We start from the raw sequence: 13,393 nt of genomic DNA, 5'->3' as shown, positions 1-13,393 counted from the left end.
TGATTAGGGATACTCAGTGTGGCTTTGTGTATGGGAAATTGTGTTTCATTAACTTAATTGAGTATTTGAAGAAGTGACCAGGAGTAATGATGAAGGCAGAAAGGACATGATCTGTATGGACTTCAGTAAGGCGTTCCGACGTGGTTCTGCATTGTAACTGGTTAGCAAGGTTTGATCGCAGGGAATACAAGGAGTACTAGCCATTTGGATACGGAAATGGCTCAAAGGTAGGAGACCGAGGATAGTGGAGGAGGGTTTCTTTTCAGACTGGACGCCTATGATCAACGGTGTGCCATAAAGATTGGAGCTGGCTACCTTAGAGGATAATGGGACCTTGATCAGATGGGCTGATGGGCCAAGGAGTGGCAGATGGAGTTTAATTTAGATAAATGTGAGGTGCTGTGTTTTGGAAAGGCAAATCAGGGCAGGATTTGCACTTAATGGTAAGTTCCTGGGGACTGTTGCTGAACAAAGAGATCCTGGAGTGCAGATTCATAGTTCCTTGAAAGTGGAGTTCCAGATAGACAAGATAGTGAAGAAGGCATTGCCTTTATTGGTCAGAGTATAAAGTACAGCAGTTGGGAGTCATGTTGCCACTGCACGGGACAATGTTTAGGCCATTTTTGGAATACTGCATTCAATTTTGGTCCTCCTGCTATAGGAAAGATGTTGTAATACTTGAAAGGATTCAGAAAATATTTACTAGGATAGTACCAGGATTCGTGGGTTTGAGCTATAGGGAAAGGCTGAATAGGCTGGAGCATTGGAGACTGAGAGATGACCTTCTAGAAGTTTATAAAACCATGAGGGACATGGATAGAGTAAATAGCCAAGGTCTTTGCCCCAAGGTAAGAGTGTCCAAAACTAGAGGGCATAGGTTTAAGGTGAGGAGAAAGATTTAAGAGACTTAAGGGGTAACATTTTCACACAGAGGATGGTACGTGTAAGGAATGAGCTGCCAGAGAAAGTGGTGGAGGCACTTACAACATTTAAAAGGCATCTGGATGGGTATAATGAATAGGAAGGCTTTAGAGGGAGGAGAAAGTGAGGACTGCAGATGCTAGAGATCAGAGTCGAAAGTGGGGTGCTGGAAAAACACAGCAGGTCAGGCAGCATCCGAGGAGCAGGAGAATCAACGTTTCGGGTAACAGTCCTTTATCAGGAATGAATTTAGAGGGGGATATGGGTCAAATATAGGCAAATGGGACTAGATTAATTTAGGATATCTGGTCGGTCTGAACAAGTTGGACTGAAGGGTCTGTTTCCATGCTGTACAGCACTATGATTCTATTCAACCTTTCTCTGTAACCTTTTATCCCAGGAATGAGAGTGAACCTTCTTGAACTGCCTCTTTTTATATCATTTTTTTCAAATAAGGAGTCCAAAATTGTATACAGTATTTCAAATATGGTTGAACCAATGTCCAAAATTTTCTACTTTCCTAATAAATATGGAGTAATGGAGACAACTGTTACAAAAACCTACCTGATTCACTGACATCTCTGCCCAGCTGAAATAGCTCAGTTGGGAGAGTGTTCAGACTGGAGATCTAAGAGGTCCTTGGTTCAATCCTGAGTTTCAGCAGTGAATTTGATTGGTTGGTTTTCTTATGTTCTTTCTTATGGGGAATCGGCACGAAATGGAGTTGAGGCCAAGATGAGATCAGCCAACTTCGTACTGATTGGCGGAGCAGGTTCGAGGGGATGAATGGTCTTCTTCTGCTCCTTGTTCTTATACAAGTAGTCCTCAGGTTAAGAACAGGTCCCATTACCAAGTACATTTGCAAGTCAGGTTGTATGCAAGTCAGGACACAATCCAGTGCTAAGAATGAACAAACATTTGCATGTAAGATCCTTAACATTTATATTAACATGGGATCTCATTGTAAGCTGGATATTTGTAGATTGGGGACTGCCTGTAATTTATTTCCCTCACAATAAATTGTTATCTATTACATTGCATATGTTTTCCTAATCCTGTGCATCAGCATGCTAGCTTTATGTGGTTCACAAATAGGTCACCTAAATCTCTCTGTACCACCGAGTTCTACTATTTCTACCTATTTAAATAGCATACTGCTTTCTCCCACATCTATAGGTTCCTCTCTTCTTTGCATGTTACCTTCTCAAAAAAAACTCTAATTGATCAACAAGGTTAGAGAAGAAATTGTGGGGGCCCTGCCTGATATTTTTACATCATCATTAGCCATGGTTGAGGTCCTGGAAGACTGGAGGGTAATGATTGTTGTGCCCTTATTCAAGAAAAGCTGCAATGAAAAACCTAGGAACTATGGACCGGAAAGCATAACATCAGTGGTAGGTAAGTTACTTGAGAAGATTCTGAGGGATAACGTATACATGCATTTGGAAAGACAGGGTTTGATTAGGAGTAGTCAGCATGGCCTTGTGTGTGGGAGATCATGCCTCAAATTTGTTAGAGTTCTTTGATGATGTGACCAGGAAGATTGATGACGGCAAATGTAGTCTGTATGGATTTCAGTAAGACCTTTGATAAGGTTCCACATGATAGGCTGCTCTGGAAGTTTAGATTGCATGGAATCCTGGGGAACCTGGCAAATCGGATACACAATTGGCTTGATGGTAGGAGGCAGAGGGTAATAGTAGAAGGATGTTTGTCAGACTGGAGGCCTGTGACTAGTTGAGAGTTCTCTGAAAGTGGAGTCACAGGTAGACACGGCAGTGAAGAAGGCTTTTGGCACACTGGTCTTCATCAGTCAGGGCGCTGAGTATAGAAGTTGGGCAGTTATATTGTAGTTGTATAGGATGTTGGTGAGACCACACTTGGAATATTATGTTCAGTTTTGGTTACCTGGATATAGGAAGGATGTTATTAAACTGGAAAGATTGCAGAAGACGTTTATAAGGATTTTGCCAGGACTCGAGGGTCCAAGTTTATAGGGAGAGGTTGGACAAGCTAGGACTTTTTTTTTAACAATGTAGGAGACTGAGGGAGTATCTTATATAGAAGTATATAAGATCATGACAGGCATGGATAGGGTGAATGCACTCAGTCTTTTTCCCAGGGTTGGGGAATTGAGGACTAGAGGGCATCAGTTTAGGGTTAGAGGGGAAAGAATAAAAGGGAACCTGAGGGGCAACTTTTTTTTATACAGAGGGTGGTACGCTTGCCAACAGAAATGTTAACCACATTTAAAAGGCGTTTGGACAAACATATGAATAGGAAAGATTTAGAAGGATATGGGCCAAGTGGAGGGAAATACGGTTAGCATGGATGGACATTTTGCTCGGCATGGACCTGTTTGGGCCGAAGGGCCTGACTCTGTGACTCTCATACAGAATTTGTTGATCTTAATAGTCCTGAAGGCTATAAAGTGCCCAGCCAAAATATGGTCTGTTGTTAGTATTCTGTTTTACTGGAACACTGCCACAGACCTAGGACAGAGATATTAGCATGAGGCCAAGCTTTCACAAAGCCATGTTGCCTATACATAATGATTTTCTAAGCATTTTGCTGTAACCTCTAAAGTGGATTCTAGCACACGCCCTATGACAGACACGAGGCTAACTGGCCTATAATCTCCTGTTTCTTATGCCCTCCTTTCTTCAATATGTGTCACTTTACCTATTTTCAATTTTGGGATTCATCCAGAATCTAAGGAATATTTTTGGTGGGGTTCGGCATCCGTTATTTCAGTTTTTTAAAGACCCCAGAATGAACTCGTGAACTTTGTTAGAAAAATTATTAGCCCTAAAGATTGACAACCTCGTGATGGTGATTAAGCTAGATTAGAGTCCATATAGTGTGGAAACAGACCTTTCGGCCCAACCAGTCCACAATGACCCTCTGAAGAGTAACCGACCCAGACCCATTTCCCTCTGACTAATGCACCTAACACTACGGGCAATTTAGCATGGCCAATTCACCTGACCTGCACATCTCTGGACTGTGGGAGGAAACTGGAGCATCCAGAGGAAACCCACACAAACAGGGGGAGAATGTGCAAACTCCACACAGACAGTCGCCCAAAGCTGGAATCGAACCTGGGATTCTGGCGCTGTGAGGCAGCAGTGCTAACCACTGAGCCACCCATATATAAAAAAAAACCTCTTCAAGCATTGTCACATAACCCACAATTGGAGTTGTCACCATTGAGACTAGCCTCCAAGCCATTCATTGAATTCAAACTTCACCAATTACATGGTGGGATTTGAACCCACATCAGCAGTGATTGAGGTGAGGATTACTGGTCCGGTTACATTACCAGTACACTACCATCTCTTCAGGCTACAACATGATAGTAGCAGAGTAGGATGCCCCAGCCAGAGCTTGTTCGCTCTTTTCTTTTTCCTTTTTATTCTCTCTCATGTATTTTTTCCTTTATCTTTTTCCTTTTCTTCATTTGTTATTTTGTTCAGGTTAGTGTTTGGTGACTGACTCTAATTCAGTATTAGTTTTGCAGAATAGCTGGCATTCTGCCCTCATTCATTTCTGCAAACACCAATGCCAAATAATTCTAAAATATCTTCACTATTTCTGTAATTTCACTGTCACCAGCTTGTTGTCATCAATGTTCCGGACTACTCTTTTTCTTAATAGAATTGTAAAATGTTTCATCTTCTGTGGGTTTTCCATGTGTCATTTTTGTTGCTGTTACTATCTGTTCTGTTGTCCTTTACTGTAACCATCATCTTTCCTTTTGTTAGAATTTGTACTTTTTTTTTTCTTCAGTACATGTTTAGTTTTACATTGTCTCTGTTCATTTTAGTCATCTATGGTTTTGTTTTCGCAGTGATAGAACCAGTTAAAGTACAGAGTATCTCACTTTGAATTCTTTTGGAAAACCAGCCACCGTCTTCGATTATTTTACTCTGCCTGCATGTGTCCTGCATGTGGATATTCTGCTTCAGTCAGTGAAGTCAGTCTTATTAAATCTAGAACCTTAGTAACCATTTCATACTTCTCCTTTTCAAACATTACTTTAAATTTGATCAGGTTATGACTGTCTGGCTTATTACTCCATTACTAATTCTAAAATGGCTTATTCCTCATGGACTCTTGGACAAATTGTTACAGAAATCCTGTCCATTTAAGAATTTCACTAACTTTCTGACATGTGTTGGTACATTCATCCCAATCTGTATTAAGTTAAAATCTCCTGTTAAACCATCTGCATTTATACAATCTACCTCTGGAATGTATGCGCAATGTCTCAATTATATACTTACCTCCTGTTATACCAATGTTAATGGTGAAATGATTTAAATCATAACCACTAAGGCTACCATTACTATTTCTTAGCTTGCTCCCATCATAACCTGTTACATTGAATTTCCACTCTGGATCATCTTCAACCATGTCTCCAACATCATCCATTGATGCAATGGCTGAATAAGTACCTCTGATCACCCATCAAAGTGATCGGAGCCCTGTAGTCTGTGGATACCTGTTCAGACATTGTTATTACACACACACACCCTGACAGAATGAGGAACATGAATTTATAATCAGCCTGATACCAGTGTAATTATTCCATTTCCACCATTTTCTGCAGAGCCTGCAGATGCCACCTTGCCTCTTACTGCAACTGATTGCCTGTTTTAGAATTATTGCCTGCCTTAACAGCATGTAATCCAGAAGGAACACAGACCACTCCCAGAAGTGTGGCATGATCTCTCAACTCTCCCTCTGTCAGCTGCCATTAAGTTGGACACCAATCATATCCAGGCTGCTTTGATGGAATTATGCTTTGGCAACTATCTGTTCATACAGATCACAGGTTCTGACCTACCAGCTAGGCAAGGGCGTGTTGGTTGCTGCCATCTGCTGTACCTGCTTATAAAAGGTTATCTGTATTGATATTAGTATTCATGTACAAGATGGGATTTAGGGCTAGTTTAAGGAATATTTTAATGCATAGTAAAGCAGGTTTCCCTGTAGAACAAATGCACAAAGTCAGTCCATTCATATCAATGTCCACAAGAGTGCATGTGTGTCAGATTATTAAGTGCAGATATAAATTTAGTGACCATAGAGCTTCTGTGCACTGGAGTCTCTCATTGACTCGGAGTACTACAGCAGAACCTTCCGACAGCGGTTCTTCTGCACGGCCTGCAATCGCCTCTGTCTCTCTGTGGCTCGGTTTCCCACTGTATTCTTCAGTGCAGGAAGTATGACTCTATCTGCTGTCGGTAGCACAGTTTCAGGCCTATGGAGTGAGAGCACAAGTCTAAGAATGCAGCTAGGCAAAAAAAGGGCAATGCAACACCTACCTCAGGACTCTCAGGATCTGGGATCTTCTAGTGCACTCAATTGTGTCTCTGTAGCCTCATGTCCCATCTCTAAGTACAGTGCACCAGGTAGAATACATCAAACTGTCAGCACAGAAACAACTTGTATAAAAGATATGGCTTGAGGACTTTTAACTGTGTCTTTCTGAGTTAAGCATAAGCAACAAGGATGACTTGATTGTGACAGCCTGAAAGAGTCCTTGGTAGGCAAATATAATTAGTACTTATACATGGCATGTAAAGGATTGTATTTTATTTTCTAATTAACTTGATTTAATAAAGTTTAATAAATAAAGTTTGTTTAATAAATAAAGACTCGGCAGAACATCCTGGTCCTATGGAGAGCACATTCTTAAGGGGGTACTCTAGCATAATTCTCATGCACAAGAAATGTCATCAGTTGGAAGTGCTCAAGTTCTTGGTTTTGGAGAATAAGCAGTAACTGGCATTACTGCAGTGCATCTGTCAGACTGAGCACTACACAGATAGCACTTTACTGAATATGTGCGGACGGAGAGTGAATGGCTGACTGCCAGACAATCAAGGAGCAACATCTCATTCTTTAAGGAGTATTCAGGTCCAAATATTAGTGAGAATGCTGGTTTCTCTGGGGAGGGCTGCCACAGCCATGTACATAGCACCATAAGTGGCTCAGTTAAATGGAGGAAAAGGGCAGGTTGGGAAAGCAATAGAGATAAGGAATTCTACTGTTAAGGAATAGATGTTATTGTGGATATGAATCCAGGCTGGTATGTTATGTCCTTGTCACCAAGATCAAGGATGTCAGTGAGCAACTACAGAGCATTCTCGGGGATGAACAGCCAGCAGTTGCGGGCCATGACTGTACCAATGACATATGTAGAAAAAGTGATGAGTTGATACACGCAAAGTTTAGGGAGCTAGGAAAGAAACTAGCAAGTAGGGCCTCTGATTGTAATTTCCAGATTACTGGCTGTCATCTTCAAGCAGAGGAGTGTGTGGTGAGAGAGATTGTGCAAGAGGGAGGTTATTAAATTCGTGGGACATTGAGACCAGCACTGAGCGAGATGGGACCAGGTTGCATGTGAGTAAAGCCAGGACCAATGTGTTTTCCTTATGCCATTAGGGAGAGTTTAAAGTACCCTAGCAGGGCTTTGGGAACATTAGAGAGAAACAAAATGTAAACTAGGAACAAGAAGCTCAGCGCAAGCTGGAAGAACACCCCATCTTCTGCTCAGGAACTCTGCAGCCTTCTGGACTTAATATGGAGTTCAACAATTTAAGGGATTGAGCACCTCTCCCCATGCTTTACACCACCCCCAAACTCCAGGTATTGTCATCACATGGGCTGCCACCATCCATTAGTCTACAGCAGACCATTAGTCTACAGCATTAAGTCTGCAGCGGAGCTGTGGGGCTCATTCAAAAAAAAGCTGGAGATAGTACAGGTCCAACAGGTACCCTTTAGAGGGAAATCTAGAAACAATAGCCTCTCTGAACTCTGGATGTCTAGGAAAATTCAGCACAGTACGAGGAAGAAGAGAAGGGCTTTTACCAAGTTCAAAGAGAGCAGTTCATCTACAGCCCTAGAAAAAAAAAATAGAAAGTGCAGGAGAGAACCTAAGCAAGCAATTAGAAGGACAAAAAGAATGCATGATAAAGGACTTGCAAACAGGATTAGGAAGAATACTAAGATATTTCATAAATACATGAAAGGGAAGAGCTTAACCAGGGAAAGGATAGGACCCATTAGAGACAAAGAGGGCAACCTGTAAGTGAAGCAGCAGGATGTTGGAAGGGTGTTAAATGAATACTCCTCTTTGGTCTTCACTTTGGAAAAAAAGAACATAGGTACAGAATTCAGGAAAAGGGACTGACAATTTGACACAGGAAATGGGGAGGTATTGGAGGCTCTACTGGGCTTAAAAACAGATAAATGAATAGCATGCCAGACTGCTTTGGGAAGCGAGGTAGGAAATTGCAGGGGCTCTGACACAAATTTTCAATTCCTCTCTAGCTATGGGGAAAGTGCCAGAGGACTGGAGGATGGCTAATGTGGTTCCACTTTTCAAGAAGGGTGGTAAACCTGAAGCAGGAAATTAGGTAAAAACAATGACTGCAGACACTGGAAACCAGATTCTGGATTAGTGGTGCTGGAAGAGCACAGCAGTTCAGGCAGCATCCTTGGATGCTGCCTGAACTGCTGTTCTCTTCCAGCACCACTAATCCAGAATCTGGTTTCCAGCATCTGCAGTCATTGTTTTTACCTCTGTGGGGAGAAAGTAGCATAGAGTACAATTGGTGAGTGTGGGAGGGGATGAAGGTGATAGGTCAGGGAGGAGAGGGTGGAGTGGATAGGTGGAAAAGGAAATAGGCAGGTAGGACAAGTCCGAACAAGTCATGGGGACACTGCTGAGCTGGAAGTTTGGATTTAAAGAGGGTACAGTTTAATTTTTCATTGCTGATTAATAATCCAATTTGCTACATGTTTGAGGATAGGTTTGTTATAATGATAAGTTTCTGTTTTACTTGTTCAATGCTGAAAGCTGACAGGAGTTCCTTCTTTCTTAGGTATTGATTACAGCCAGATGCTAAACAGCCTAGAATAACACTACTCATGTGCACACTTGTGATGATTTATGGAATAGCGGAGCTATTGATTCCCAGTGCGGTGTTCCCACCAGATATGCGACAACAGAGTCAGGCTGTAGGATACCCAGCCTCACATAACTGAAAACATTTTAGCTTGCTCCTTGAAGTGACTCTTCATTCCCTTGGCTGTTTTAAATTTGCCATGTCTGAATTACCAATGACTAAGGTCAGTGTAACATATAAAGTGGGAAAACAGCCTGACACTTCTTGATCTCAAGTTCTTTCACTGTTGACTTGTGCACAGAAAAAGGCTTCAGGTTGACACCAAAATGCTCAGTAAACTTACAGTTTTTTTGGTGGTTCTTTCAAAGGCACTTTGGGAAGCTGCACAACATCCCGGTCCCTGAGAGGAAAACAAACACAAAGTTACTCACTCTGAACCAATTCATATATCTTATTATTTTAACAATACACTGCTCCCTGAGCAGCTCTCGTTGAGGATAAATAATTGTATCATTCTTCCCCTTTTGCACAAAATATCACAAGGACTAAGCTGTTACACTTATGCAGCCTCCTACCAAATTGATGTGGATGCCTGGCAGGAAGAGATCACGGGCTGCACGGAGTCAGAATGAAATCTGGAGACTTTTACATTGGCTAAAGTTGAAATGCAATCAACAACTGGCAGTGATTTGATTCACCATGGTAATTTTCTGCTTTAGAAGTGATTGTCACTGTGTGAAGAATACGAATCAGGAGAAGTAGGCTATTCAGCCTTTCAAGGCTGCTCTGTTATTCAATAAGATTATTGCTGATCAGTCTGTGTTCTGAATTCTACATTCTTGTCTACTCTCAATAGCCTAACAAAAAACACTGTCCACCTCCAACTTAAAAATATTCAATGACCCTGTCTCCACTGCCTTCTGAGACGGAGAACTCTGAAGTTACAGAACCCTCAAAGAAATATCTCTAGTCTAAAATTAGATGTACCCTAATTTAAAAGTATCTCCTAACTCTGGACTCACCTAGAAGAATAAATATCTCTTCCATGTCCACCATAATAAGATCATGAGATCTTATAAACCTCAGTCAAATCACCCCTCGCTCTGCAGAGCTCTAGTGAAAAAATAAGTCCAGCCTGTCCAACCCTTCTTCGGAAGACAACCTGCAATATGCAATGTGCTCATTTATAGAACGGGATAGTTAAGAGTTAGAAAATTATATGTGGTGAGCAACAGTGATAGTACATAAATTAATTCTAATTTGCTCAAGTTGATCCCAAGCGAGTCTCCATCTATTCATACTTTAGTTATTAAACAGTATTGTATTTCCCACAAGATTGGAATAAACATTCCAATAACTCACTGACTCAAATCAGCTAGGTAAGCCTTAGCAAGGAGGTAGGCATCCGGAGTCCATTTGTTGGAGTATAGCAGGTCTTTCAAACTCGTCTTCAAACGCAGGAGCTAAAACAACACAATGAAATGTGAATGATGGTACAAACAGTAGGATGATCGCTACAGGGTCAGAGACAGAGGCCAGTGCATATTTACTTATTTCCTACCTCTGGAAGCAATTAGTGCTCTGTCTTCCCATATAGATAGAGTAGCTTTAGATTTGGATCATTATAACAGAAATTAGCAATAATACTGTAACACAGATAAAATTAAAGTCCCAAATGTCTCAATGATAAAACAAGCCTTAGTGAATGGTTCCAGTCTCAATTCCTGAACAATGAGTTAACTGTATGGATAGCTATTTTGAGGATAGCATAGTTTGTAATTTTTATTATTTATCTTTGTAACTTATCTGTTGAAGTTAAATGACCTGCCAGTTAACAGCTGAAGCTCAGAGATCTATTACTAAAAATGAGCAGATTACATGATACAATCTGATATACTCCAGTTAGCTGCAGTTATCAAAGGTACAAAATGCACTTCCTCAAGTCATAATGACACAAAGCCCTCTAACAGGATTGCACAGTGATGCTGAGCCCAACGAGAATAACAATGCTAAAAGCTCAGTAAACAAGAAATTCTTACCTCCTGAGACTGTAAGCTGTTGGTATTATGCAAGTGTTGGACGATGATTGCACATTCCTGCAATGTTGGAGCTCGAGGTGATCCTGAAGGATCTATCTGGATCAAAAGGGGAGTGAGTGATGTAACAAGTATCTGTGTCTCATCTAATTCTGGTTGAAGAGTCAGCACAGGTAAGACTGAACTGGATTGCTGTGAGGCTTCAGATCCATTGTTCCTACAATAGAAGAATCACCATTGGTCTGAAACATATCTTGGACAAATGTTGCATTTTCGGATTTTATCTATCGACCTAAGGGAAATTGAACTTTCAGGAGCTGATTGCGAGGATTATTGACTCATCAAGGGGCACTTGCCACTGGATCTGGTTCAAATCCCACTCAGACAGACAGACAGTTTATTTTGGAACACTTGGGGAAGTGCCTTTTCCAAGTCTTTACATTGCTTGTCGATGTTTGTGTACTCTCTAGCATCACCACAGACCAAGGACCAGGTGATACTGGTGGTATGAGGCTGGTTGTTTTCGTCATTATTAGCAGGGACCTACTGATGTTGGTGATGTTGTAGGATTTTGTGGACCGCTTCCCCCCGTTTTTTATTTTTATATATTTTTTTGGTGGGGTTCGGCCGGTCTTTGTCTCAGTGAAGGATCTTATCACATCGTTTACGGTTATTTGCTCACTTGTCACTGATGAGTTGTAAGAGTTCAAGTGTCAGTGACAGAGTGAGTCTTGATGTCTTTTGGGCGAACGTATCATATCTCTCGATGCTGAGGAATTTCATGAGGCGGTTATTCATATCCAGCCACTTGCCTCGTGCGCCCATCACGAAGCCAAAGTATTTGGGGTCCACGCCTCCCGTCAATTCCGTGACCTCGGCATTCAGGGGTTTATATTTCTCTTGTTTTTCCCGCCATGCTGTTTCCAGTGCTTTGCTATCATTCTCGTACCGCACTGTGACATCTACAACCGCGATCTTCTGCTCTTTTCTAAATTTGAGATTGGGCTTCCATAGGGAACCGTCTTTGGCAAACAGCCTGGGCTCCACATACGATGTCCAGCCATACTTACTGACGTGTTTCTGCAACTGGTCAGCGATCTTGTTATGGCGTTTAATTCGAGCATTTTTCACGAATGGGCAGCATCCTGAGATGTGTGATACGGTCTCATACCTTCGGCATAGTTTGTTTCGGTTTGGCCTTCCTCTAGATAATGTGGCTCTTGTCGGGTATAGATTACATCGCAGGAGCACGCTGTTTGTGAATCTAGAGGATTTTGTTGTACTCCGGCTTTTGTCCAAGAATTAGAGATCTTGTCATCTCTAAAGTACTGAATGCCTGCCCCTTGACACTCCAGCTTTTGCCAATTTTCGAATTCCCACTCCCTCCAGCAGCATACCTATAGGGTGGTTTTGGTCGCCTCGCATTTGCTTCCTGGAGTGCAGGCATGATGTCTTGGATGGCGGTCATCGGGTTGATTTCCCCTTCGCCGCTATTGCGGCTACTGGGTTGGAAATTTTCAATTTCCTTCAGGACCTTGAGCTCGCACAGACCTGCAACCATCTCTGTGTTGCTCTCTCCTTTATATTGAAAGGAGGCCCGAATGACCACATCACTGGACATGTCGAGTGCCTCGCGTTTGTGAACAATCGCGGATGGGATTTACACTTCCAGTTTTGGGACGTCCCTGTTGCTAGCGTATAGCACTCCATCAGCGGTATGAGGTAGTAGGTGTAGGAATTCTTTGGTGGCGTTACGGATTATTTGGTCCAGTTTTATTAGAGTTGTCTAATCCTTCTGTCAGGATCAGGTGGAAGTACAATCAGGGGATGACATGTATCTTTAGGAGCTCCAGCCGTTGTCGTGGTCAGAGAGATGCTGCCTGTATTCCTCTAAGAGAAAGTGAGGGCTGCAGATGCTGGAGATCAGAGCTGAAAATGTGTTGCTGGAAAAGCGCAGCAGGTCAGGCAGCATCCAAAGAACAGGAGAATCGACGTTTCAGGCATAAGCCCTTCTTCAGGGCTTATGCCCGAAACATCGATTCTCCTGTTCCTTGGATGCTGCCTGACCTGCTGCGCTTTTCCAGCAACACATTTTCAGCTCTGATCTCCAGCATCTGCAGCCCTCACTTTCTCCTGTTTCTCTGGAGCCGAGGAGGCTGAGGGGTGACATTAGAGAGGTTTGGAAAATTATGACAGGCGAAGATACAGTGAATAGCCAAAGTCTTTTCCCCTGGGAAGGGTAGTTCAAAACTAGTGGACATAGGTTTAAGGTGAGAGAGGAGAGACTTGAAAGAGATCTGAGGGACAAGTCTTTCACACAGAGGCTGGTGCGTACACGGAACGAGCTGCCAGAGGAAGTAGTGGAACATTTAAGACTTTCAGACAGACACATGGATAGGAAGGGTTTGAGAGATATGGGCCAAATGTAGGCAAGTGGGACGAGTTCAGTTTAAGATACTGCGTCGGCATGGATGGGTTGGGCCGAAGGGCCTGTTTTCTTGCTGTGTGACTCTT

At 42.3% G+C, this 13,393-nt stretch overlaps 1 protein-coding gene and 1 non-coding gene across 2 annotated transcripts in view; one reads left to right on the top strand and one right to left on the bottom strand.

The window, feature by feature from the left end:
* The first annotated feature begins 1,509 nt into the window (after positions 1 to 1,509).
* On the top strand, positions 1,510 to 1,584 carry trnas-gga. The gene has a single exon. It is a non-coding gene; the product is annotated as a tRNA-Ser (tRNA).
* A 2,481-nt stretch (positions 1,585 to 4,065) lies between these two features.
* Positions 4,066 to 13,393, bottom strand: part of LOC122562885 (coiled-coil domain-containing protein 74B-like) — a 50,251-nt gene continuing 40,923 nt past the window's right edge. Inside the window, exons 6-9 of the mRNA XM_043716208.1 lie at positions 10,883 to 11,096; positions 10,206 to 10,306; positions 9,187 to 9,243; positions 4,066 to 6,187 (exon numbers count right to left, since the gene is read on the bottom strand). Of these exons, the coding sequence (XP_043572143.1) occupies positions 6,052 to 6,187; positions 9,187 to 9,243; positions 10,206 to 10,306; positions 10,883 to 11,096 (508 nt within the window). The 3' untranslated portion in view covers positions 4,066 to 6,051. The remainder of the gene's footprint in view (positions 6,188 to 9,186; positions 9,244 to 10,205; positions 10,307 to 10,882; positions 11,097 to 13,393) is intronic.

The sequence above is a fragment of the Chiloscyllium plagiosum genome, chromosome 25 (genome assembly GCF_004010195.1).
Source record: "Chiloscyllium plagiosum isolate BGI_BamShark_2017 chromosome 25, ASM401019v2, whole genome shotgun sequence".
Lineage (NCBI taxonomy): Eukaryota > Metazoa > Chordata > Chondrichthyes > Orectolobiformes > Hemiscylliidae > Chiloscyllium > Chiloscyllium plagiosum.
The sequence above is the reverse complement of the archived record's forward strand: the minus strand, read 5'-3'. Positions and strand labels throughout refer to the sequence as shown.